The 24542-nt window shown below is 39.9% G+C and overlaps 1 protein-coding gene across 2 annotated transcripts; it reads left to right on the top strand.

Moving 5' to 3' along the window:
• Positions 1-1454: 1454 nt before the first annotated feature.
• IDH3A (isocitrate dehydrogenase (NAD(+)) 3 catalytic subunit alpha) lies at positions 1455-24294 on the top strand. 2 transcript variants are annotated; one of them, XM_074966087.1, is made up of 11 exons: positions 1455-1576; positions 5555-5617; positions 7738-7821; positions 11013-11127; positions 13170-13357; positions 13627-13760; positions 15344-15446; positions 15525-15589; positions 18778-18862; positions 19544-19696; positions 22575-24294. In XM_074966087.1, exons 1-11 carry the CDS (start codon positions 1550-1552, stop codon positions 22656-22658), a joined length of 1101 nt encoding a protein of 366 aa, XP_074822188.1. In that variant the 5' UTR covers positions 1455-1549; the 3' UTR covers positions 22659-24294. The 2 variants fall into 2 exon arrangements, with proteins under 2 accessions (XP_074822188.1, XP_074822189.1); XM_074966088.1 differs by having other exon boundaries at positions 1481-1576; positions 5555-5593.
• Positions 24295-24542: the final 248 nt, after the last annotated feature.

Genomic DNA, 24542 nt, shown 5'->3' with positions numbered 1-24542 from the left:
TTGTCCATACAGTACCACCCCATTTTTCCTGCTGGCTGGCAGGAAAGCTAACTCCCTACAAGCAGCTGAATTTGCCCAATGCAGTGATTCTTTCAGCAAGGCAGAAGGTGGAATCCCCACTCCTGACTCCCCACTGTCTGAAAAAAAACCCACATCATTAGACTAATTTAACAATTTCCATACAGTCTGTCAAATGGTGATTTAAACAGAGCCTTACCCATGGTTAAACCCTAGCTCAGGGCCTTTCACAGGGACCATGTGCAAGGCTGAGTAGTGCTGCTATCTGGTATGCCCAACAACCACCATTCAAACCCCAAGTTAGGCCCCTTAATATTGAGAAAAAAGAAAAGGAGTACTTGTGGCACCTTAGAGACTAACCAATTTATTTGAGCATAAGCTTTTGAAAGTGAGCTGTAGCTCACGAAAGCTTATGCTCAAATAAATTCGTTAGTCTCTAAGGTGCCACAAGTACTCCTTTTCTTTTTGTGAATACAGACTAACACGGCTGTTACTCTGAAACTTAATATTGAGAGTGTCTTAAAAATTATGAAGTTTAAAAAATACATTTGGATTGTTTTTGTGTGCTGTCTGGATTGGGACCCCATAGGACTTGTGTTTTCAAACTTTTCTCACACCCAGGAAGGCTTGAAACTCACTTTTTTGTTGTTTTAAATGAAAGCGGAGATTTTGTGGTAATGAGCTGACTCCAGGAGACAAAGACCAGCTGTTGTGAGGCTTGCAATAAAGTCACAGCAGATGGCAACGCAGCAAATCCCTGAGCCTGGCCCTGGTCTCTCACAGCCCATAGCAGTCCGGCACCGCCTGGGCCCGCTCCGTGCCCCTGCGGGCTCCGCTCCACGGGGCAGAGGCTCTCTAACTGCAGCTGCACCTTGCGCGGGCCGGAGGAGGTCGCGGGTGCTACTTGACAAAGCCTCCTGCGCAGAGCCCCCGCGCGGGTTGCTGCGGGCTAGGGCCGCCGTTCTCTACGGCCAGGCCGCTGAACGTCTCTTGCCCACCCCGTGCGAACCGCCTGCTGCTGATGCGGGAGAACACCCTGCGCTCCCACCCCTGGTTACCCCCACGGTCCGCCTCACGAGTGCCTCCGGAGCCCTGTTCCCTCAGCCCCCAGCCTCGCTCTGGGCCCCTCGCCCTGCCTAGGCGATGGGAGGGGGGTTTGTGGGACTGATGCCCTGAGTCAGGGGAGAGCAGGCCCAGCAGCCCTGCCCCGAGCCCTTATTTCTTTGTGCTGTGGCCAGGGGGCCCGGGTGCGCAGGAAGGGCGGGAACACCCAACCTCCCCCGGCTCTGCGAGAGGCGTTGGCTGGAGAGGCCGCAGGCAGCGTCACTAGCCCTACCCAGGCATCATCCATTGTCTGACTGACAGCCTCGCTCGGGGGCGAGCGGAGTTGCGCTGGGCGGGTCAAGTGGCGGCTGGTGGGCGTGTCCTCCGAGGCGGGGGCGGTGCTATTGCGCGTGCCGGTTCAGTGCGGGAGCGAGCGTGGGAGGGGTCGGGTCTGTCAGCGCAGCCGGAGAACCGAGCAGGAGTCGCCATGGCCGCCACCGCATGGATGCCCACCGTAAGCGGGTCCCCTGTGCTTGCCCTTGCCGGGGTTTGGCCCTTCCCACCCGTGGGGGCTGGTATCCCGGGGAGGGACCCCCGCCCTATTGCGTCCCGATGCTCCCCTGGCTGCTGCCGGGCGCGGGGGGCCTTGTCCGGGTGTCGGGGGGCGCGGCCCAGTGCCCGCGCTGCGCTGCTCCTCCGCCCGCTGCCCCCAGGTGCCCGCAGTTGGGGGAACGGGGCCCCAGGCCTGCTCGTGCCCTTGACTCCCCGGTGCAGGGAGCTGGGAAGCCGCAGGCCCGGCGGATGGGAGGGGGAAACGGGCCTGGCTGCTCAGTGGGGTGCACGGTTCTGAGGAGTCAAATGCTTCTGCCCTTGGTTCAGTCTAGGCAGACCCTGTTTAGTGCCCTTGAATCCCCTCGCCGCTCCTCTGGATGGAGGGAGCTAGGACAGTGGTGACCTTTCCTTCCTGTCCTGTAACGCCTCCCCCTGAGGACAGAGGGAGCCAGGCAACTACCCTGGCTACTTGCTTCTCCACAACTGCAGATCTTTACAATAATAAGTTGGATATTTTATTTCATAATTATTTTAGCACTGGGAAGAACATTCTTACTTTCCTGTTGAGCTGGACTTGCTTTCCTTTCACCTCCTGATTGTATCTTACAGTACTTACATTTGTAAGATATTTGTTCTCAAGTTACTGACATCAGTCTTTCCCATTCTTTATCTACTACATGCCAAGGTCCTGTTCTGTACTCTTTGTGTCCATTAGCTAATGGTTTTCTGAGAGGCTGCCACATTTGGATTGTGTGGGGTTTCTTGAGCATGGTGGTGGTGTCCATGGACACACACTTGGGTCTTACCAAGGTTAAATGTTTTGAGGGCTGCTGTACCTAGGAAAATTGCACATTTTGATTATTTCTTGTAAATTTGCATACATTGGTGTTTGCACATAACAGAGCAGTAAAATCCTTATTCTTCAAACTAGCAGCAATGCAAATAGAGTTCATCTTATCCCTGCTGTGCCTCATATTTTAGCAATAAAACAGGAGATAATTAACTTTTCCTGAAGCTCAGTAATGTGCATTTTTGAATGCATTTACTGTTACTTGTGTTTTTGAATAAGCTACTAACAACTTGCTCCCATATACTCCTTTTATTTAATATTTTATAGTTAGACTAAAAATGGATCCTAATGATAGGACCACTTTCACAATGAATTAATGTGATCTCTTTCATTCTGGAGTCTGGAAAAAACAAGCTTCTTAATACTTTGTATTTATATTCTAACTAGCAGTCCTCTGCACTCGTGTCCACCAACACTTTGTTTTTTGAAAATGGTAGTTATTCTGGAAGCTGTTCTACAGACATGGTCAATTGTGTTGGATAAACAAGAATAAAATTCCTCTGCTCTGCTTGAAAGATGCCTAGCCTATACTTAATAGCATCCACTTACTGTCCACAAGATAGTGAACAATACTTTTCAGTATTTTCCAGCGAACAATAAACTTTTACTTTCAGACCTGCACTCGACATAGCGTATGCCAAATCATTGAAAAATTCAACCTCTTTGAGCCCTCTGTTAAATTTTTACTAATTTGGACAAAAACAGTTCTGATTCATTGAAACATAATTAAGGCCATAACAGAGCAATCTGATCATCTAGTCAAAGGCCCTACATAAAACAGGCTATAGAATTTCAGTATGTGAATCCTCTGTCAAGCTCATAGCTTCCAGTAAACACAGGTCTGATTCCCAGTCCCCTGCTCCAACCACTATACTACACTAGTGGTCTATAATACAGTCCCCTGTCTATAATTTTCACTTGTCTCCAGAGTTTCCCTTGGTGCCACAGTCAAGAACTATGCCATGAAGACACCCAGGTGTTTATGTAGCTAAGCCAGTTCACCTTTTCTGTTGAGTCTGCTTCTCTCTCAAGTGTGTAGCTTGTTATGATATGCAGCGCTTGCTATTATGACATTGTACGTTTCATGTTCAGTTACAGGTCAGAATGAATCTTAGCTGTAATTAACTTTTCTACAGCATTCATTACAATATCCTAGATGAGAACTACATCATTTCTAATCATCTTGCCTATACTCTGTCCTCCTTGTCATACAGTTATGTTAATGCCAACTCCGCATAAGTGTCAAAGACCTATGGTGGGAGGTTACAGTAGTAAGTTTCAGGTGAAATGTGTCCGACTGTCCTTTATCCAGTCCTTCCAACTGGTACTTACTTCAGTATGACATGATGTATCTATAGTTTAGTCTCCCCATATACAACTTTTTACTGTATATGGTAGAATGGGTTATAATAAACTAGTTGGTTTTCAAACTAAAAGCATCTCTTTAGTATACACCCTTCTTAAGAATTGTCTAAATATCATTGCATCGGGTACTTTACTAGTAATATCACCACATTTAAAACAGACTTGTAGTTAAAATTCCACCATATTCATGAATGCAATCCAGATATGAAAATGCCAAGAGTGGTATTTACAGAAGGTAAAGCTGCCATGGGCTTCAATGGTAGTAAGACCAATGCTGAGTGCTTTTGAAAATCCTATCCCAGGTATTTAAGTGCCATGAAAGCTGCTACTAATCAAATCTTGCAGGAAAATCCTTGGGGTAAATTTTCAATACTTGTAAAGACAGTGTTTTCATATTTCATGACTTATTCTGTTTGTCACAAATTTTGCTATAAGTTTCTGTGCAGCTTTGTATCAGCTCTCCATCTTCAGCTTCTTGTCTTATTGTGTCCTTGTACTTTCCTGTCTGTATCCATCTGTTGTCTCTTTGGGGCAGGGATCATCTTTTTATTCTGTGTGTGCACAGTACCTAGCACAATGGGGTCTTGGTACTTAACTAGAGCTATTGGGTGCTACAGCCATAAACGTAAAAAAGTTAGTCAACCATTATCCATATAACTAAAATTATTGTATCTTTGGGTCCAAAGTGTAATATCTGAGTGTGTTCCCTTCGTTTCCATGGCTTTCATGGACTGTGCCTCTACAAATTTTTGTTCCTATAATAAAACATTTCTTTCTCACCACTTATTGGACACAAGGACAAATATTTAATGGAGACTCCAAAGTTCTCTTATTTTAGACTTCGAAATCCACATAGTGTTTGTGGTGGAATTTACTCTTTTCCTAACATTCAGTCAATATATTACAAGCTCGTTGTCAAAATTCATAAAGAATGGAAGAAATATTTGTTGGTAGCAGAGTGTACATTTAAAACTCTTGAAAATACAAGACAGAATAATTAAAATGTTTGCAAACTGAAAGTTTTGGTCATCTGAAGAAAATATTTATATACTAAATGTATGACAACTAATGTTAGCAAAGATATTCCTAGTATAAAATGTGACCTGAAATAAGTGTATTATAAAATGCAAACCTGCTGCAGTATTAGAAATTAATATTGTCTTGCTTTCTGTTCACACACTAAAATATCTTTAAAAACAATGAGGAGTCCTTGTGGCATTTAGGGACTAACACATTTATTTGGGCATAAGCTTTTGAGGGCTATAACCTACTTCATCAGATGCATGGAGTGGAAAATACAATAAGCAGGGATAAATATACAGCACACGAAAAGATGGGAGTTGCCTTACCAAGTGGGGGGTCAGTGCTAATTAGGCGAATTCAATAAGGGTAGATGTGGCTTATTCCCAACAGTTGACAAGGTGTGAGTATCAACAGAGGGAAAATTATTTTTTGTAGTGACCCAGCCACTCCCCGTCTTTATTCAGGCTTAATTTGATGGTGTCAAGTTTGCAAATTAATTCCAGTTCTGCAATTTCATGTGCTGTATATTTATCCCTGCTTACTGTATTTTCCACTCCATGCATCTGATGAAGTGGGTTATAGCCCACGAAAGCTTATGCCCAAATACATTTGTTAGTCTCTAAGGTACCACAAGGACTCCTCGTTGTTTTTACTGATACAGACTAACATGGCTACCACTCTGAAATAACTTTGTTTTTACAGGTATCTCGGTTGCTGGGAGTTTTCAAAAACCAAAAACAGGTGACCAGATGTTTTAGTAGTGCTGTGAGTATAATAGTATTTTTTTTTCTTTTGAGAAGTTTCTCAATAAAAGTACAGGGCAACTTACTGAATAAGATAGGGTTGCTATATTAACTGTCCACACACTTTTAAAGATAAGCTGCAAGTACAATGGCCATATGCTCTTATGCCATGTTGGATTTCTATTGACTAACTTTAGCACCAATATCTTTTGACAATTTCACATTCAAAAGAATCATATATTCTTAGACTAATAATTTGAATAACCGCTTATGAAAAATTATAGCAATTGCATGGAAAAATCACATAATTGGGTCACATTAATAGGATAGTGATGGCTTAGAAATCAACCGTCTGAAACTGCTACAGAAACTTCAATGGCAACGTTGTTGAGAAGCTTCTAAGCATCTTTTTATTTTGCAAACTTTTCTATAAGCAGTAGACTTACTTGCTGTTTAGCAAATGTCTTGTAGCTTTATTCAAATCTATACCTATGAAGTCTTTAAAGAATTCTGTAAACACTTTTATACTGGTATTAATACTGACATTTTAAAACTGCTGCTTTTAGAATATCTAGACACCTGTCCTTTTGAAGTCCCTCTGTAATGCTTCATTTTAGCTTACAATATGATTGTGTGATTTTTCTCTTGAGCTTGTTTTGTAAGTGATTTGTTTATATTTGGGTTTCTTACCCTCTGTGTGTATGTACAAAATGCACACAAGCATGCTCTTGAAGCCTCATTTAAAGAGGGTTTTGAAGAATGCTCTGACTGATGTATGTATCAAGGCTATGCCTTGATGAGTGGTGTGCATTTCAGGAGAGACTGGCTTTTAATGCTATCATTATAGCTCTGCACTGTGAGTTATAAAACATTTGGGAAAAAGAGAAACCAAGAAGTTGCCCATGGCTTGTATATTAGTGAAATAATTAAGAATGGGTGTTGCACCTCAGGCTCCAGGTACACTAGAGTTAGCATTTCAGACTTAATGCAGGATCTTACATCCTACATTTGAGTGTACTACAGCCACACATTGCTATGTAACCAGTTATATCAGTGAGGGAGAAAGAAAACACAAGCATAACAGCCGAGCAGTCAGCCTAAGTGTCAGAGGACATGGCAATTCTTGAAGACATTCAAATAATTATGTATTTAACATTACTGATGAGCCTTATAAATAGCAGTCCTCACATCCCCATTAGTTTGTTTCCTTTCTCTGAATCTCCACTTTCTCTTTTCTTTATAGATAACCTTAATGACTGTTTCATTCAAAAGAAATTCAGATACTCAGCATTTCAATGTATATTTTGTATCTTGTGTGGCCAATTGTGAAACATCTTTTGTGTTTTCACAGTGATCCTAATCAGGGCTTTTTCAGATAACATTGTATCTGGGGCTGCTTCTATTGATATTAAAAGACTCCTATGAAGGTTGGTCTGAAAACTAAACGTCTATTTCTAAGATTCAAAATGAATAGTAAAAGTAAACCTGGAGTAGCAGTTCTTAGATCTTTAAACCAAGTTTGATCATTTACTTCCCTAGACACCTGATGAGTCCAAGCTGTGCAGTCAGTTTCTTCTACTTCAGCGATGACATCAGAAACAAAGTGCTGGGGAAACTCAGCAGAAGTTATGGTGGAAAAATAACTTAGCCAAATAAGTGAGGCTTTTTTAAAATGAATGTTGGACTTCACAAAATTAAGAAAATAACCTTCAAACAAAATCTTCTCTAGGAATAAGTTAGCATGACTGGAGCCTGTTGTAGTGTAGGATAGGTCCTAGTATACATGACATAACTGGATAATGCTGTGTCCTGTACAAAGTGCCAGGAAGAAATAAATACCTGTATTGTACTGGGGAGGAATGTGAATAGCAAGGCTGCTTTTCAATTAGGTTAGCCACTTCTTCTATATTTCAGAAAGACTGAGGCACCAGGTAGATTCTTTGGAACACTATGCAAGCTGTTTGTCTGGGAAACAGACTTCCTGCTTGCACTCCTCTTTAGTGCAGTGCCATCTTTAAAGTGACTTTGGGAATTGAATGATTGTTTTCTGTTCTAGCAACTAGCTTGATTTTCACCAAAACACTTGTAAATGTTCTGATGAATGCAATGTTCCTGAGGTGTACTATCTGACTTCTTGCATAGGTACAGACAGTAACTTTAATCCCAGGAGATGGCATAGGACCGGAGATTTCTGCTGCTGTTATGAAGATTTTTGATGCTGCTAAAGTAAGCAATTCATTTGCCTTGTTAGTCATGTACATTACAACTTGAAGTGAGTGTTTGCATAGGGATTTTACTTGTGACTTCTGTTTAAGTTTGCGGGGGTTCCACTTCGGAATTTTTCATCGAATTGTCAAGTGTCTGGGTTGTATCTCTAGCCAAAAAAAGAAAAAATACTGAAGCTCTGTGTATAACATAACAGAGTGGTTAGGGTTGCAGTATCAGGACAGAGCCTGTACTTCGTGGGCAAAGGAATGGGAAGCTCACAGCAAATACTGTGTTTTTAATTCTTAGAAATTTAAGCTACAATATTTTCTGTGAAATAATTATCTAATTGAGTAAATATGTAGCAACTGATCGAAAGGTGTTTTTTTGTCCACTTTGATTTGTGGATACAAGTAAAAGAAAAACGTATGTTAAAAACATTGGCTTGTTCTTAGTAATGTATCTGAAATTAATCCACTATTGCTTTAAACTAGGGCTATCAATTAATTGCAGTTAAGTCATGCGATTAACTCAAAAAAATTAACCGTGATTAATCACACTGTTAAAACAATAGAATACCAACTGAAATTTATTACATATCTTGGATGTTTTTCTACATTTTCAAATATCTATTTCAATTACAACACAGAATACAAAGTATACAGTGCTCACTTTATATTTTTATTACAAATATTTGCACTGTAAAAATAAAGAAATAGTATTTTTCAATTCATCTCATACAAGTACTGTTGTGCAATTTCTTTATCATGAAAGTGCAACTTACAAATGTAGGTTTGTTACATAACTGCACTCAAAAACAAAACAATGTAAAACTTCAGGGCCTACAAGTCCATTCAGTCCTACTCCTTGTTTAGCCAATTGCTAAGAAAAATAAGTTTGTTTACATTTACAAGAGATAATGTTGCCCACTTAATTACAATGCCACCTGAAAGTGAGAACAGGCATTTGCATGGCACTGTTGTAGCTGATATTGCAAGATATTTATGTGCCAGATGTGCTAAAGAATCATATGCCTCTTCATGCTTTGGCCATTGTTCCAGTGGGCATGCTTCCATGCTGATGACACTTGTTTTAAAAAAAAATAAAATAAAATGCATTAATTAAACTTGTGACTGAACTCCTTGAGGGAGAATTGTATGTCTCCTGCTCTGATTTACCCACATTCTGCCATATATTTCATGTTATAGCAGTCTTGGATGATGACCCAGCATATGTTCGTTTTAAGAATACTTTCACTGCAAATTTGACAAAATGCAAAGAAGATACCAGTGTAAAATTTCTAAAGATAGCTACAGCACTCAACCCAAGATTTAAGAATCTGAAGTGCCTTCCAAAATCTGAGAGGGATGAGGTGTGGAGCATGCTTTCTGAAGTCTTAAAAGAGCAACACTCTGATGTGGAAACTACAGAACCCAAACCACCAAAAAACAAAATAAACCTTCTGCTGGTGGCATCTGACTCATGGTTATGAAAATGAACATGCATTGGTCTACACTCCTTTGAATGGTTATCAAGCAGAACCCGTCATCAACATGGTCACATGTCCCCCGGAATGGTGGTTGAAGCATGAAGGCACATATGAATCTTTAGTGCATATGGCATGTAAATATCTTGCGACACTAGGTAGAACAGTGCCATGCAAACACCTGTTCTCACTTTCAGGTAACATTGTAAACAAGAAGCAGGAAGCATTATCTTCTGCAAATGTAAACACTCCTGTTTGAGCAATTGGCTGAACAAGAAGTAGGACTGATTGGACTTGTAGGTGCTAAAGTTTTACAGTGTTTTATTTTTGAATGCAGGGGTTTTTTTGTACATAATTTTACATTTGTAAGTTCAACTTTCATGATAAAGAGACTGCACTACAGTATTTGTATGAGGTGAATTGAAAAATACAATGTTTTTTACAGTACAAATATTTGTAATCAAAAATAAAGTGAGCACTGTACACTTTGTATTCTGTGTTGTAATTGAAATAAATATATTTGAAAATGTAGAAAACATCCACAAATATTTAAATAAATGGTATTCTATTATTAACAGAGCGATTAATTGCGATTAATTTTTTTAATTGCTTGACAGCCCTACTTTAAAACTATTTACCTTTGCAATATGGAAACCTAACATGTGCAAAGATTGATATAGTACATATGCAGAGAACTTACTCAGAATTTAAGAGAAGATGCATACAAAATCAAAATGTCCCTCTTCTGAAATAACCTTGGTAAGTTAAAATGGTTCCCCATCATTGGTACCAAAAAGGAGTTTATCCTTAAAATTCTTCTTCCCACTACAAGATAGCCTTTTCCACAGTTGGCTTAGATTAACTACTCTTAATTATAGGGGGTATAACTTCATATTAAAGAGCTCATGCATAGTTCAGTTTTGAGAGGCAGGGAATAGACTTATCACTGTTGTATTTAACACCTGAGAGAGATGGAAAGGGAATGTTTAGTTTGGGTTACTCCTGACAGGAAATCAACTCATTCAAGATTTAAAAAAAAGCATGTTAACATTTACTGGAAATTCTCTATAATTTGTTCAGTTTCAAAGATGGTGGTTATTTAAGGAGCATAGCATACAGTTATGTTGTTCTTCTCTTACACTCCTTCCTGAAAAAAATTAACATGTGGCAACCTTTTGTAACAGGGAGATTCCCTAGGTAAATTAAAATTAAGACACTGGTGATGAGTGGGACTGACTGGAACATTCACAGCATTCTATTTAGGCATGCAGCCCAGTCAAATCTGTTCCTGTCTGTTAAACAGGATCAACAAGAGCTCCTAATTACGAAGTTGAATTTTAAAAGTCTTTTAAAGTTCATTTTGTATTTCTTGAAAATAACATGAGAGAGATCACCAAACGGAAACCACAAGCTTGAAAGTGTAGATAGCATGGTGGAAGTAGTTCTAATGATATAAGTCTGGAAAAATATTACAGTAGGCATCTCATAGTGCCTTAGTAGTTACATTCTCCTTTAAAGAGTTAGGCATGTGAAAACAGGCGGTTATAAACAGTTCTCTTTGGGCTGAAATATCCCATGCTTGTCAGCTCTGAGATAAATTACTTTGGGAGTTTTGAGCAAAATCAAATCCAAAGGGATTTTGCTCAAACCTCCCAAAGTAATTATATGCACACACACGCTTACAAAATTCCTAATACAGAAGATAATGTGGAACAAATGTGTTTAGGCTCCTATTCAGTGGGAAGAGAGAAATGTTACAGCTATCCAGGGACCAGGAGGAAGGTGGATGATTCCTCTAGATGCCAAAGAATCCATGGATAAAAACAAGATGGGACTGAAAGGTACTGCAGAGGTTAATGTTGAGCTATTAAAAGCAACTGTTGCTTGTACTGGGTGTGTGTGTGTTGGGGGGGATGTTCTTGGAAGTATGTGTGGCGATGTAAAAGACAAAGTACTCTACACCGTAATAGAATGGCTAATTCTAGGGTACAAACTGCATGACAGCAGTCATATGAAACTTCAAAGCATGACCTTTATTTCAACTTTTAGTGTAGCTTTCTCATTTAATGAGTGGACATTCCTAGCCAGAATCAGCCAGTGTGTAGGTAAGTATCCTTGGAGTTTCCCTGTGTGAGACCTACCCACACCATTTCATAACTGGCATTGCATTTCAGTGAATGAATATAGCAATTGGGGTGTGTTGAAGGGTTGACTCACTGGTGGCATTATCCTTCGTGACTGGGCATAGTGTACCAGGCTTTCTTCCTCTGGTGCCCCCTGCCAACAGCTGCTCCAGCTCGAGTGGTCTGCCGCTTCTCATGACTTAGTCCTGTGACCAGGTCACTTATAGTGCCCCTTCCAGAGGAACAGTCCAACAAACAAAAGTCCAGTGTTCTTACATCAGGTCTTTCTCCCCCCAGCTCTGGGCCCTGAGGTCCTTACGTTCATCTAAGGGTTTCAAAAGTCCATATTCCCTTAAGGGGGCTTGACACCACCTTCCCTTGCAGCTGGCAAGGGAACCCAGGTCCTCGTACACCTTTGGGTTCCAGCTCAGGGACTGTTTAGTGAGCAGGCAAGGTCTGTCAGTTCTGACCTGCCCCCTCCCTGGGTTTCTTTCTACCTCAACCTGTCAACAGCCCCTTCCTGGGCCCCTTGGGTACCTGTATTTGTCTCAGGTGCCACACCCTTTCCATCTCCCTAAGCTCCGTGACCTTGCAAGGTGCACCTTTTTTTAGGGCCATGGCTCATAGGGGTCCCTCGCTTGGAGTCCCCCAACAAATCTCAACTGAAGAATTGTAATGTAAAAATAAATGTAAGCCAACTTTTGCCCTCCTCGAGCTTGACCTTTTTATTCAGTTTTCCCTGTACTCCATTCCCCAGTTAAATGCCTCCCAGGGGTCCGTTCTGGGAAATCTAGTCCCTGCCCTTTTATCAGAGTTGCTCCACCCTAGTGGCTGCACCATGTCTCTCCTTGTCCTTTACCAGATGTTCTTAGGAGAGGATCCAAAGACCATCTCTTTCCCCAGGTCTCCTCTTCCCTCTACTGCCCTGAAGTCCTTCCCTGGCCCATCAGACCTCTCTATACCTCCAAGATGGATTTCTAAGTTCTGCCCTTTTCTTCCTGTAGCCCTCTTCTGTTCTGGTCTTCCTCTTTATATTAACCACTCAGCTCTTTCCCATCTGGGACTCATCTTTAATTGAACCTGACCCACCCTGCAGGTACATTAATTAAGCCCTCTTTGGTTAATGCTTTTAGTCTCAGTGGAGGTATACCCCCCTTACAGGGTGACATTTTGTGAAAGCCCAAACGAAGGCGCATGCCACATGTCAGTCAGAGCTCTGTGGAGGCTCGAAAGCTTGTCTCTCTCCCCACTAAAAGTTGGTCCACTAAAAGATGTTACCTTACCCACCTCTTCAGTCTTTAGTGTCAGACTTTTCATGGGTTCACTAGGAGGACTATTAGAGATGGGAATATTATTATTAATAGAACCCTGAACTGGAGCCTATATCTAAAACAGCACAAACCGGTTCCCCTGCTGCTGGAATACTTCGTAGCCAGAATGTGATTCCTTCTTATTCTCATTGAGTTAACACCTTACTCCCCAAGTAGGCCTATTGAATTCAGTGAGAATGCTTGTGGTGTTAATTGCTACTCAACATGAATAGAGGGGTCACCAGTTGGCTCTTAAACAGCAGAATAACTTCACTCTTTAATGGTCTAGAGGGAGAGTTCTTCAGCCTTTCAGCTCTAGTCAACACAAGACCCTAACAAGGGAACCCAGGTCTCTCATGAGACTGTGCCTAGACCTATCTCCGATGGTTGTAGTGAATTTAAACTCTAAATTGGTGCTTTTCTCTCACTCGTTCCTGTTGTGTATTATAGGACCTTTAAAAACACCCATAGCTGCTGGGCACCCTTCGATGAATCTGCTGCTGCGTAAAACCTTTGATCTTTATGCAAATATTCGTCCCTGTGTCTCAATTGAAGGATACAAAACACCTTACACAGATGTAAATATTGTCACAATTCGAGAGAACACAGAAGGAGAATACAGTGGAATTGAGCATGTGGTATGTTATTGGGAAACAGTTAATTTTCTGGCAGGGTTTTCTTTTCTCTGCAAATTGCAAACTTGTATGTCAAAATTAGGAAATTTGTTGGTTTTTTTTAAATTAACTCTGATTCAGAATTTATTTTTAATGTGAAATGCCTTGTGTACAGTGCTTTGCAGATACTTGCCCATCAGAATTATATGATGCTGTTCCAAATCTCCACACTATCAACTCCTGCTTTATAAATCAGCTTAAGTTTTAACTTGTGATAATTGTCTGTTTTTCAGATTGTTGATGGTGTTGTACAGAGCATCAAACTCATCACAGAAGAAGCAAGCAAACGTATTGCTGAATTTGCTTTTGAGTATGCCAGAAACAATCATAGAAGCTATGTTACTGCAGTGCACAAAGCAAACATTATGTATGTTGACATCATAAAGTAACAAACTCTTACGAATGGATTTAAAAACTATGGATTTTGAGGTTTTCAAGATGCAAAGTAACTTGTGAAATCTCCCTTTGATGTGTAACACCCATTAATGCTATTGGGGAAAACCATAAGCAACATGGGGAAAATTGACCCAGTGTTGGTGGGACTGCATTAGTTACATACTCAAATCACTGACAAGTTAGTATGCTCCTTCTCTCTGTACTCTTACCTATTTTAAATAGTAAACTTAAGAATAAAAAACGCTAAAAGTGAAACTTGCACATATAGGCCTGGTCTACACTTAAAAATTAGATCAACCTAGCTATGTTGCTCACGGCTGTGAAAAATTTTTCACCCTGTGCAACGTAGTTAGGCCAGCCTAACCCCCAGTAGAGGACGTGGTTAAGTTCACAGCAGAATTCTTCCATTGTCGTAGCTACCACCTCTTAGAGAGGTGGATTACCTACTGCAATGGAAAAACCCCTTCCATAGGAAGCATCTGGGCTACAGTGGCACAACTACAGTGTTGTAGACTGTGACTTTCACCCAAGGATTTCAAAGCACTTCACAGTAAGCCTCAGAATTGAGCCATAGTATGTATGGAATTGCATGACACTTCTTTGCCTGTTTTTATATACTCCGGCTTTAATTACAGAAGTGTCACTTTTGTTGGTCTTAGTAGTGCATACCATAGATGGATATTAAAGTGTTCTGGCCAAAAAACACTTGCATAGTACAAAATGTGCTTGTTGGGAGGATGTACTTTTCCAGATCTAATTTCTGGTTTACTTTGTCAGTCTCACTTCTGTCTTTAATGCAATTGACAAGTGCAGTTTAACTCATTGAGGTGTCAGTTCAGATCAGTTTTGTGGGTTCTGACAACCTAGCTCTCATTCTGTAAAGTAAGCATTGAGAAGTTTGATGTATAAATTAAAATAAAACAAACCTTTGCTGTCCAAAGATAAGGACAAAGACTTTGCTCTGAACGTATGGTAAATTGTAAGAAGGTTTTTAATGCAATGAAATCAGAAAAGTTAATGTATGAAGTAATTTTTTGCTCTATTGCTAAGTTAGACTTCTAGGGCCAGATCTTGGCTTCTGGTGAGGCTGGTTTGTCATGACATAAAACAGCCTTATAGCTGCTTTAACCAGGCAGCTGGGAATTCCCCCCCTTGTGAGGGGAATCCCCAAGTGGTCTAAGGCTGGCAGAGCCAACTCTGCGCCATCCTTTTCATACATGCACATTGGGGGAGTGTTGGATGCAGGAGTGGGCCATGGTCAAACATACTTCTCTCTGGCAATTTCCTGCCCCTGGGGGGCCATTACAGGCCAGCCCAAATTAGAAATTGCCCTAATTTGTTCCAACAGTTGAATCAGCTCTTGGCTGATCCCACAAACCAGGAGGTGAAAAGCCACCTTTGGGTTCCCCAGTGTATCTCCAGTGAGAATCTGGCCTATATTTTTCTATTTATTTGTTTCCAGAGGTGCATCCATACTTACCTTGATGCAGTTGCTTTTTAAAACTTGTTTACTCAGCCATGCTCTGTAACATTCTTCTCTTTGTCTAATTGCAGGCGAATGTCCGATGGGCTTTTTCTGAGAAAATGCAGGGAAGCTGCAGAAAACTATAAAGATATTAAATTTAATGAAATGTACCTTGATACTGTGTGTCTGAATGTGAGTACCTAATCCATTATATCCAGCTTTTTATAGTTACAAAACATGACCTTAAAATTAAAACAGTTTTCTTCCTAGATGGTACAGGATCCATCACAGTTTGATGTGCTTGTTATGCCAAACCTGTACGGTGACATCCTGAGGTAAGCAGAAGTGAGCTGATTATAATTTAACCCTTAAAATACCATCACTTTCAAGATTACCGTTCAGATTAAATGTTAGGCAAGTGGGTGTCTGTTTTCAGCATCCAGAAGGTTAAAACATAACCCTTTCAGATTCTCAATCCTAGAAAAAAAAAAGCCGCAATTGAGAACCAACACAGACTATCTTAGTATCGAGGGAGCTGTATGATGAGGCTGTACTTCATGGAATCAGAGGGGATGGTGTTTGTCCATATACCATGTAAATGTGATTCAGATATAAAAATGGAAGGATGTGTGTGAAATGAACATCTGTAAAATACTTACTAAGGTACCTTCAGTTACTGTTTCTCAGACAACTTTGTTTTTGAGGAATATTGTCAATAGCATTCTGCCATCAAAACAATTAATTTGACTTGTGAAGTCAACTGCCAGACCCATTTGCCATAAAACATTTACTTAATTGAATTTGATGCTGTTCTAATCACGTAGCAAAAACTAGTGTCTTTAATCTGAAGTCTTAAATGTGTGTGCATATAACTAAGAATTTGGTCCTTGCTTCTCCTGTATCATCCAGGAAATCCTAAAATGTTGTTTATCTTATTTTGATTCAGGCCAAACTTTAAAAGAGTACCTTTCTATGGTTCTGGATGTTAGAATGTATTTTTAATATGTGATCCTAATACAAATAAATAACTGCAGTCACCCCAAAACCAGGAAGGTGGTGGAGAGGGAGGGAACCCACTCCAGTCACAGCCCCCAGTGCACACTCCCACCCCAAAAGCCTTGGAAAAGAGAGAGGTTTAGTACAGAATAGCTTACTTCCAGTTGTGGGTGGAATATGTACTCATGTGCATGCACTTTAGAACTACAGATTTTCTAAACTACAGCTGGCATACAGTAAAGTGCAAAACACTGAATGGAGGATTTTAAACTCCTTACCAATCATTAGATAAGATAAATAAATGAAAATTTTAAAAACAATGTGTGTATGTAAAATACATGGAGATAAAATCCTAGGATTGCAGGGATTTCTCAGATTGTTGCTATTTGAGCTGCATGTGGCTTCATAGCCTTGTATTGGTTCTCTTCTAAAGGTTAAGAAAGGAATCTCATGGGCTCAGATTCACACAGGTGTTTAGGCTCCTAACTTCCATTGAAATCAATGGAAGTCAGAAGCCTATATACCGTTGTGGTTGTGGGCCATGAGGTCTTGATTGTTGGGTGGCCGTTGCCTCAGGAAGAACAGAAATACCCACACAGGTGGCAGTAGCCCGATTTCTCAGAATTGGTATCAGGTTTTAAACTAAGGGTCCTTTAAACTAAATACTGCTCTGACTGTAGTTTTGCTTTAGCTGTGTAGATGAATGAATTCCTTAATTTACAATGTTTGTTACAGGCATTTTTGCATTTTAAATAGGTTTAATTCTTTTTGTGGCTCTTGGCGTCCCCCTGCAATGACGAAGTGGCTTTTGGCTGTTGCAGTTGAGTAAATCTGGTATAAATACCATTGTGAACTAATTCATTGTAGAATCATCTTTCACATTCTGTACAGATAATAGGGAAAAGACCACTTAGCTCAACAAGCAGCTCTCCTTTCGGTACCCAGAAGCACACCATTCTTCCTTTGCTGCTGTATTCCCTAATCACCTTCTGGTTGAACAAAATATAGAGCTCAAACTAACTCTATGTGCTTTAACAGCTGGTAGTGTTTTCTCTGTAGTTGCTGTTGAAAGTTCTGCCTGATAGCTCTGCTTACTTTCCTGATGTTTAGCTGACATCCTAGTTTGATTCTCCTCCACATTGTTGCTTATGTTCTTTTTACCCTAATATAGATTTCCCCGCCAGTTTGAGTTCTAATGAAAGTTCCTTAAAACGTTTTACATTTGTGCTCAGTTTTGATAAAGGAGGGTTTCTTCATAAAGATAGGTGGCCCCAATACACTCCCTTCCCTGTAAACTGCCTCTCTGCTCCTATGGCTTTTTGAAAGTGCCTTATGACATAGTGCCCAAAACGTTCTACCCTCTGAACAGATATTGGACGACATTCCCTACCTTGAAGTGTGTAATGCCTAAAGTGACAAACAAAGGATGGAGGAGGGGGATACAACATACAAGCAAAGCTATTCCCTTTATTTTACATTTAAAAAACGGTTATGTAGACTGGTTTCAGAGTAGCAGCCATGTTAGTCTGTATCCGCAAAAAGAAAAGAGTACTTGTGGCACCTTAGAGACTAACAAATTTATTTGAGTGTAAGCTTTTGTGAGCTACAGCTTGCTTCATCGGATGCATTCCCCACTTCCTGTTTGTTTAGCACTTATTGGTTGGCTGATTTCTTGTAGGCATTAGTATAAAAGTGGGTCTTGAATAGTTTTCTAAATATCAACATTTGATGATGCTTGTTTAATGTCTTCCCCTTTCAGGAAGGTGTTTTATGGGCACTTATTGGCTTAGTCCTTGCTCATATTGATCTTGGAGGTAATCCCGCTAAAGTCAGATTTTTTGTGTTGCTTTCTTTAATTCTTTCACAGATCATGTAGGCTGTTTGGTAATGAAGTAGCAAAGCAATCTTGCGTCACTTAACACCTGTTTCCTTCAGTTTTGCATAATAGTTGTTAGTAATTCAGATTTCTTGTGAGCAAAGTTCTGGCCTTGTTATAGGCAGCTCTTATAGGAAATATCTGTAATTTCTTGGGAAAAATGTTGGATTATACTTTGAAGGACCTCCAAATAATTACATAAAACCCCTCAACTGATATTTCTGATTTTTTATTTTATTTTTTTTTTTTTTGAGATTTGTAATGGTATCATGGAGGCGGGTTGGGTACCTTTTTTATTGTGCTGATTGGCTGTCCAAATTTTCTTCTGCTGTATGCAAGTTTATAGTATTTTCCACCTTGCCCTATCATTTTGGTAAACTCTATCTTGGAATTTGAAGTTCCCCTGTCACTTTTCTCATTAAACTGTTTTTGTTGATCTAGTAGTCCTGCTCATCTTCAAACACGCCGCTGTAGTATAGCTAACTTATTACATGTTCTTTTTGCCACAGGGTTGAACACATTAACCGCTGGCTGTGTTGGCAGCTAAATTTTGTTTTATTAATATGGAATAAACTATTAAAATAATCTCTCTATACCTTTTTGGTAGGAGGTTGTACCTTTGTAACTTATATGAAAAATTTTTTTTTCCAGTGACTTGTGTGCTGGATTGATTGGGGGCCTTGGAGTAACACCAAGCGGAAACATTGGAGCTAATGGAATCGCAATCTTTGAATCTGTAAGATCTCTTTTGCAAGAGGAAATTTTAATAACTAATAATTTTAAATAACTTTGCCTAGAAAGCTAAAGCTACAAGATATCCTGTAGCCATTACTGAAATACATTCTCTGCAAAATGTCTGACTGCTTTAATTGTGAAGCTTACTTAAATTCTGCATAAAAGGAAATGTTACTTTTAAAATGATTAGTTATTTCAATTGGCTTTTAACAGTCAAGGAAATAATGCAGTCAGTGCGGTGTTTTAAACCAAGATTTCAAATATAAGAGTTTTACAGGAATCGTAATATTTATTCACCTGTTTTAGAAAGGATCTTTAATAATTTTTAGTTGTCAGGGACATCATCTTTTAGGATATCCACGTCCTCTGGATTTTTAGGGGAAAGACTTTGAAAACTACAGGAGTTAGGTGTCCAATTCCCATTTGCTTGCACTGGGAATTGGAAAGCAGATTCCCCTTTCTTTGTCTTTGAAACTCTTTCCCCACCCCCACCTTAAACTATTATGGTTTTTTATACTTATTGGATGAATACGCTTTGTTCAAAAGAATTAATATTGTAAGTTATTTCAGATTTAACTCAGATTAATTTTTCAATTGTCTAAATTACTTTAGATAACAAAACAGACACTAGATGCTTGATATATTGACTTCATAATATAGATAATTTCATTTTTATCTGTAGGTTCATGGAACAGCACCAGACATTGCAGGAAAAGATTTAGCAAATCCAACTGCCCTTCTTCTGAGTGCTGTGATGATGCTGCGTCACATGGGACTGCACGAATATGCCACAAAAATCGAGACTGCATGTTTTGAAACAATTAAAGCTAGAAAGGTATTCTCAGGGTTTACAGACAAAGTATCGACCTTATCACTTTTCATACCTCTACAATAATTAATATAGAACACCAAAGCCTAACCTACAGATTATGAGGAGGATGCAGAGGCTCGCTGTCTCAGCAGGAGTGCACACTGCCTTGGGAAATGCTGGGGGACTTGTAGATTCAGCTTTCTGAAAAGAGCACTAGCACCCCCTGAGTGTGTCTCCACCCTCATGTTGGGACAGACTCTGCTTATGAAGTCCTAGAGCTGAGATTGGGCCTGGCTCCTGTATGCACAACGGAGGAGTCTGCTTAGTTGGCCCCCATGGAATCTAAATTATAAAATACAAATTCTTTCTGCGTGTATATTTGGTACTCAAGAAGGTGAAGGAACTGATTTTCCTATCTCTGGTTGAATCTAGCGTCTGTATGTCTTGTAAAGGTTTCATCACATAACTTTCCCAAAACATTTCATTCCTGACCTATACCGCCTTTGTTCCCATTCTGGACTCACGTCTTTTCTAAACTTCTTCCCTACAACCTCATTGACTTGGTAGGGTTACATGGGTGTAAACGAGGCCAGAATTGGACACACAAGCTAGATTTTGCTCAGTTGTGTGCATAGCTTCTCTTATGCAGTTAGTATCTAAGATTTGGAGGCCACCAAATTGATTTTCACTTGTAACTTGAGTAAAATTTGAATTCATGTTTCCAGAAGTTGAGCCTTACCAACTCTCTTCACTGCCATCTTGGCTTTCATCTTTTTAAAATGTAGGTGGGTGGATTCTAAAGATTGTGCTTTAAAAAAGGAACATTACTTAGCCACACTGGTGAAATTCTTTGGTCCAGGAGCATGGGAGGGTGCTTTGTAATTCCTCATAAGTGGATTTTTATGCAAATATTGAACAAGATAAAATGAACATCTTTTCATTTTATAACTGGCCTATTTGTGGTGGCTGCCATACTGTACATAGACACTTAAAAATCCAATTTAAATTACAGGGAAATACGAAATGCTTCTGAAAAGCTCCAGATATACTATATGGAGTGGAAGTCCTTTATCTGTAGATCAGTAACACAATGGTTGACAGAACAAGTATTAGTTTGCTATTGGCTCACTATGTGATGGATATATATGCTCACAATGCAGAGAACTCCTCTTTCATTTAAAAATTGTATAGTGAAAATGACAAAAGACAAAACACAAAAATTATAAAAATTGTCATCTCTTGTGCCTACATGTCCTTCCATACACACTCTTAAGATCTTGCTGTATGTCTGAGACATTAGTCTCTATCATGCAAATTGCCCCATTATCATGCCTTATCAAAGGGGCCAGACAATGCTATTATCCCATATTTTGCCATCACAAGGGTAGTAAGACTAAAAATTTGAACAGATGTCCATTGTACCTATTCAGCAGCTTTTCCCATCATTTACCTTTTTGCATTCTTCCCCTCTCCAATTATAGATCTTGCTCCTTGAAAGTTGGCGTGGCCATCCCTCTGAGTCTGCCTCTGAGGGAGGCCACGCCTCCATGCAGTCTGGTCTGCTAGAGTACTCTCAAAAATAAGGAAAGGGGGAATTAGTGGTACTCAGTAGGCCACAGCCTTCAAGCAGGACAGGGCCACAAGCAGTCTGGGCTCTGGCCTGCAGTCAGACAGAGCTGTAGCACCAAGCACAGTCTATGGGGCTCAGACAGGGGCGAGCCTGAGGAGCGCAGGCCTCCTGGCTTAAGGAGAGAGAGTATTGCCCACCCCAGGGGTAGGGGGACGCGGGTCTGCCCAGCTCCACCGCATCCCAGCGGAGAGTCAGTGGGGAATCCACCCGCAACATGCTCACCGTGCTTCTAGCAGTACCACTGCCAGACAATAGTCTGGTTCCCCACGGCTGCTTCCTACTCTCACCCTTGGTAGTAGCTCCTCAGCATCGGGTGTGGCAGAGCTCTCTGGAAGCTTGTGCAGGTCCTCAGAGTAGCAGCAATTCTCCTTAGCATCCCACTCTAGCAGCAAGGAAGAAGTGTCTGTCTCTCAGCAGTTCCTTCTCAACTGAGTTGCTAAACTAGCCTTTTATACTTCCGCTTCCTGTCCCGCCCCTCTGCTTCCGACGTATGGGGTGTAGCCCTCCTGGTTCCACCCACCAGGCGGCTTGCTGCGTTCCCTCCACATCCGCCTCTAAGGGAAGCCACGCCTCCTTGCTACACTCCTCAAGGACTATTAACATGCTAAGTTTCAACTTCTATATTTATGCTGCTGTTGTGTGGTTGTTATTTATAAATAAATAAAATCCTGCAGAAGTTTCATTGTGTAAGAATTACTCATCTTTGCCCTAAACCTAAGCATATAAAACTTCAGCTCCCAAAAAAACTTCAGAAAGCTAATTCCTGGAAATATGAAGTTATAATAGTTGGGAGCTGTTTTACTGTGCAGCTAGGAAACCAGAGGACTTACAACAGTTTTAGCTAAATATGTTTAGGCAGTATTTCCAGCTAAATTATGAATAAAGATAAAATCACTAATCATAGAACCACAGGGTTAGAAGGAACGGCAAGGGTCATCTAGTCTAACCCCCTGCTAAGGTGCAGGATTTGTTGTGTCTAAACCATCCAAGACAGATGTCTATCCAGCATAATGATGATACTAAAGTCTTAACATGTGATAACCTACTACTGTGATGAAAACTTGCTGTTTGAATTTGCCTTCTGTACATGCTGCAATTTGCAAGCTCATTTCTATTAAAATTGTTGCAGTACAGAGAATGTTGGACAGTTAACATTGTTCCCTTGCATACATAATACCACATACTCTGTGTTCAGAATGTAAAATTAATTTAGAAGCTGCAATACTCAGATTACATTTTTTTAATTAAAATGTCTATTTTTTTCTCTCTCAGGTCCTAACAAAAGATTTGGGAGGTAATGCCAAGTGTTCGGACTACACAGCGGAGATCTGTCGCAGAGTACAGGATATTGACTAAAGTTTCCTCATATCACTAATGTTGCAATCACTCCAAATGGACACATTACAAATACATTATATAGTCATCTGCAGTTCATATACATTTGGTTTGCCTAGCTCGAGAGAGAGCAAACTTTTTAGATGGGGCCATTTTGTTAATAAATTTAGCCCAAATGGATACAAATAACATTTGTGCCTGCTTTCAGTGGACTTTTTCCAAGTGCTTTGTTTTATTTATTACTCGTCTCTGGTGACATTTTTTTGTATAAGTGGATTCCTTTATTGTATCACTTGGAATTGTTTACCATTTTACATTTCAATTAAGTGGTTTTTACTTCTCAAAAGACTTGCTGTAAATATCAAGATGACTGAATTATCATGATTATAAAAGCACCTTTTAAAGAAAGCTTAAAATCTATTTTATTGGTCTTAGAATGGAACAAAATAGGCTTTTCGGCCTTAAAATAGCACAAGAAGACACTTTTGTAAACAAACGGGTATGAAACTTACTAGGAATGTTGTATCAAAAGCAATGAAGAGACACTTTAAGGTGCTGTGATGTTCCAGGAAAAACAAAAAGTTCTCTAAATGCATGAATAAAGACTTAAAACCCTACAGATATTTAATCTCTCTTAAAATATGTTTCTGTATAAAAATCAAGGCATCAAAACAGATGTGAGAAATAATACTAGTAAAGTAAAATCTTACAAACCTACGTATCCAGATATTCTTGTAAGGTGGCTCTGAGAGGAAGACTCTTACTTATTTTACAATAGATTTCTAATGAGTAGATGATAAAATTCCTTGAATTCCACTCTGTAGTGTCAGGCGGAAATATAAATTTTCTGTAGCTTTGTACTACAGTTTTTCTGTTGTACTTTGTTTTTATGTATTGTATTGTCTGTTTTGATGTTTAAATGTACTGATTAGTAACTTCCTCAAATTCTGAATGTAACCGACGAGATAACAAGGGATTGCTACAGAGCTTGAAACTGGGTATCCTCTTGTACAATGATCTATAATTTTGGTTCTGATGCTTAATATTTCTGGAACCTATAATCTGTCTTCACTATATGGGTGGATATGAGGTTTCCAGGCATTTGCTCACTAAGCCTAGCAAAGACCATGAAGTTAAGTCCTCTTCTCATCTCCATATAGTGATATAACGGACACACATGACAGATACCGACTTAAATGTCTTAGAATAGCTCCATCCCTACAACCTTTAACATACATATAAATCAAATTTCCTGGTTATGGTTCTGATCTGTACCCCAACTGTATTCAGCTTAATTCTGTCTATAGGTCCCATGCCACTAATTTCACTTATTTCCTTATTCAGTTTGGTGGTTTCCAAAGCAAAACCAAGCAATGCAAAGTCACTTCATTTTCCCCTGCAAAATAAGCATCCCAGCTTTTGTTATACTTCTGCTATCCTATGGCAGGGATAGGGACAAAGATTTTTTTTTTCTTGTGTATTCATAACTGCTTCTAGTGATAAAGGTAATTTTTCTTCTCTTGGATGTACCACAGCAGAGGTTGAGCTTGATTTGAATGTGCATGGTGTGGTTGCTGCTCCCTTGATTCATTTGTATTATGTTAAGTAAGCAACTGAGTTACGTTTACGCACAAAGTGAGAAAATAAAGACTTCCCAAAGTCATACCATTTGTTGTGTTTTTTATAAGCCTAGGCTGCTGACTTGTTTAATGCTTTGAGTAGATACATCTTATTGCAAATATCAGTTATGTATAGAGGAGGTACAGTTGAGCATGTTTTCTTACTTGCTGTAACATGATTTTCAGTAAAGGACAAACTTTTTGTAGAACTTCCACTTCAGATGGTGCTATCTTCCATTTGATAAGGACCAGATATCAAAATCAGGCTCTTTAAGCAATTTGGTTT

This window comes from Natator depressus, chromosome 10 (genome assembly GCF_965152275.1).
Source record: "Natator depressus isolate rNatDep1 chromosome 10, rNatDep2.hap1, whole genome shotgun sequence".
NCBI classification, from domain to species: Eukaryota; Metazoa; Chordata; order Testudines; family Cheloniidae; genus Natator; species Natator depressus.
The sequence above is the reverse complement of the archived record's forward strand: the minus strand, read 5'-3'. Positions and strand labels throughout refer to the sequence as shown.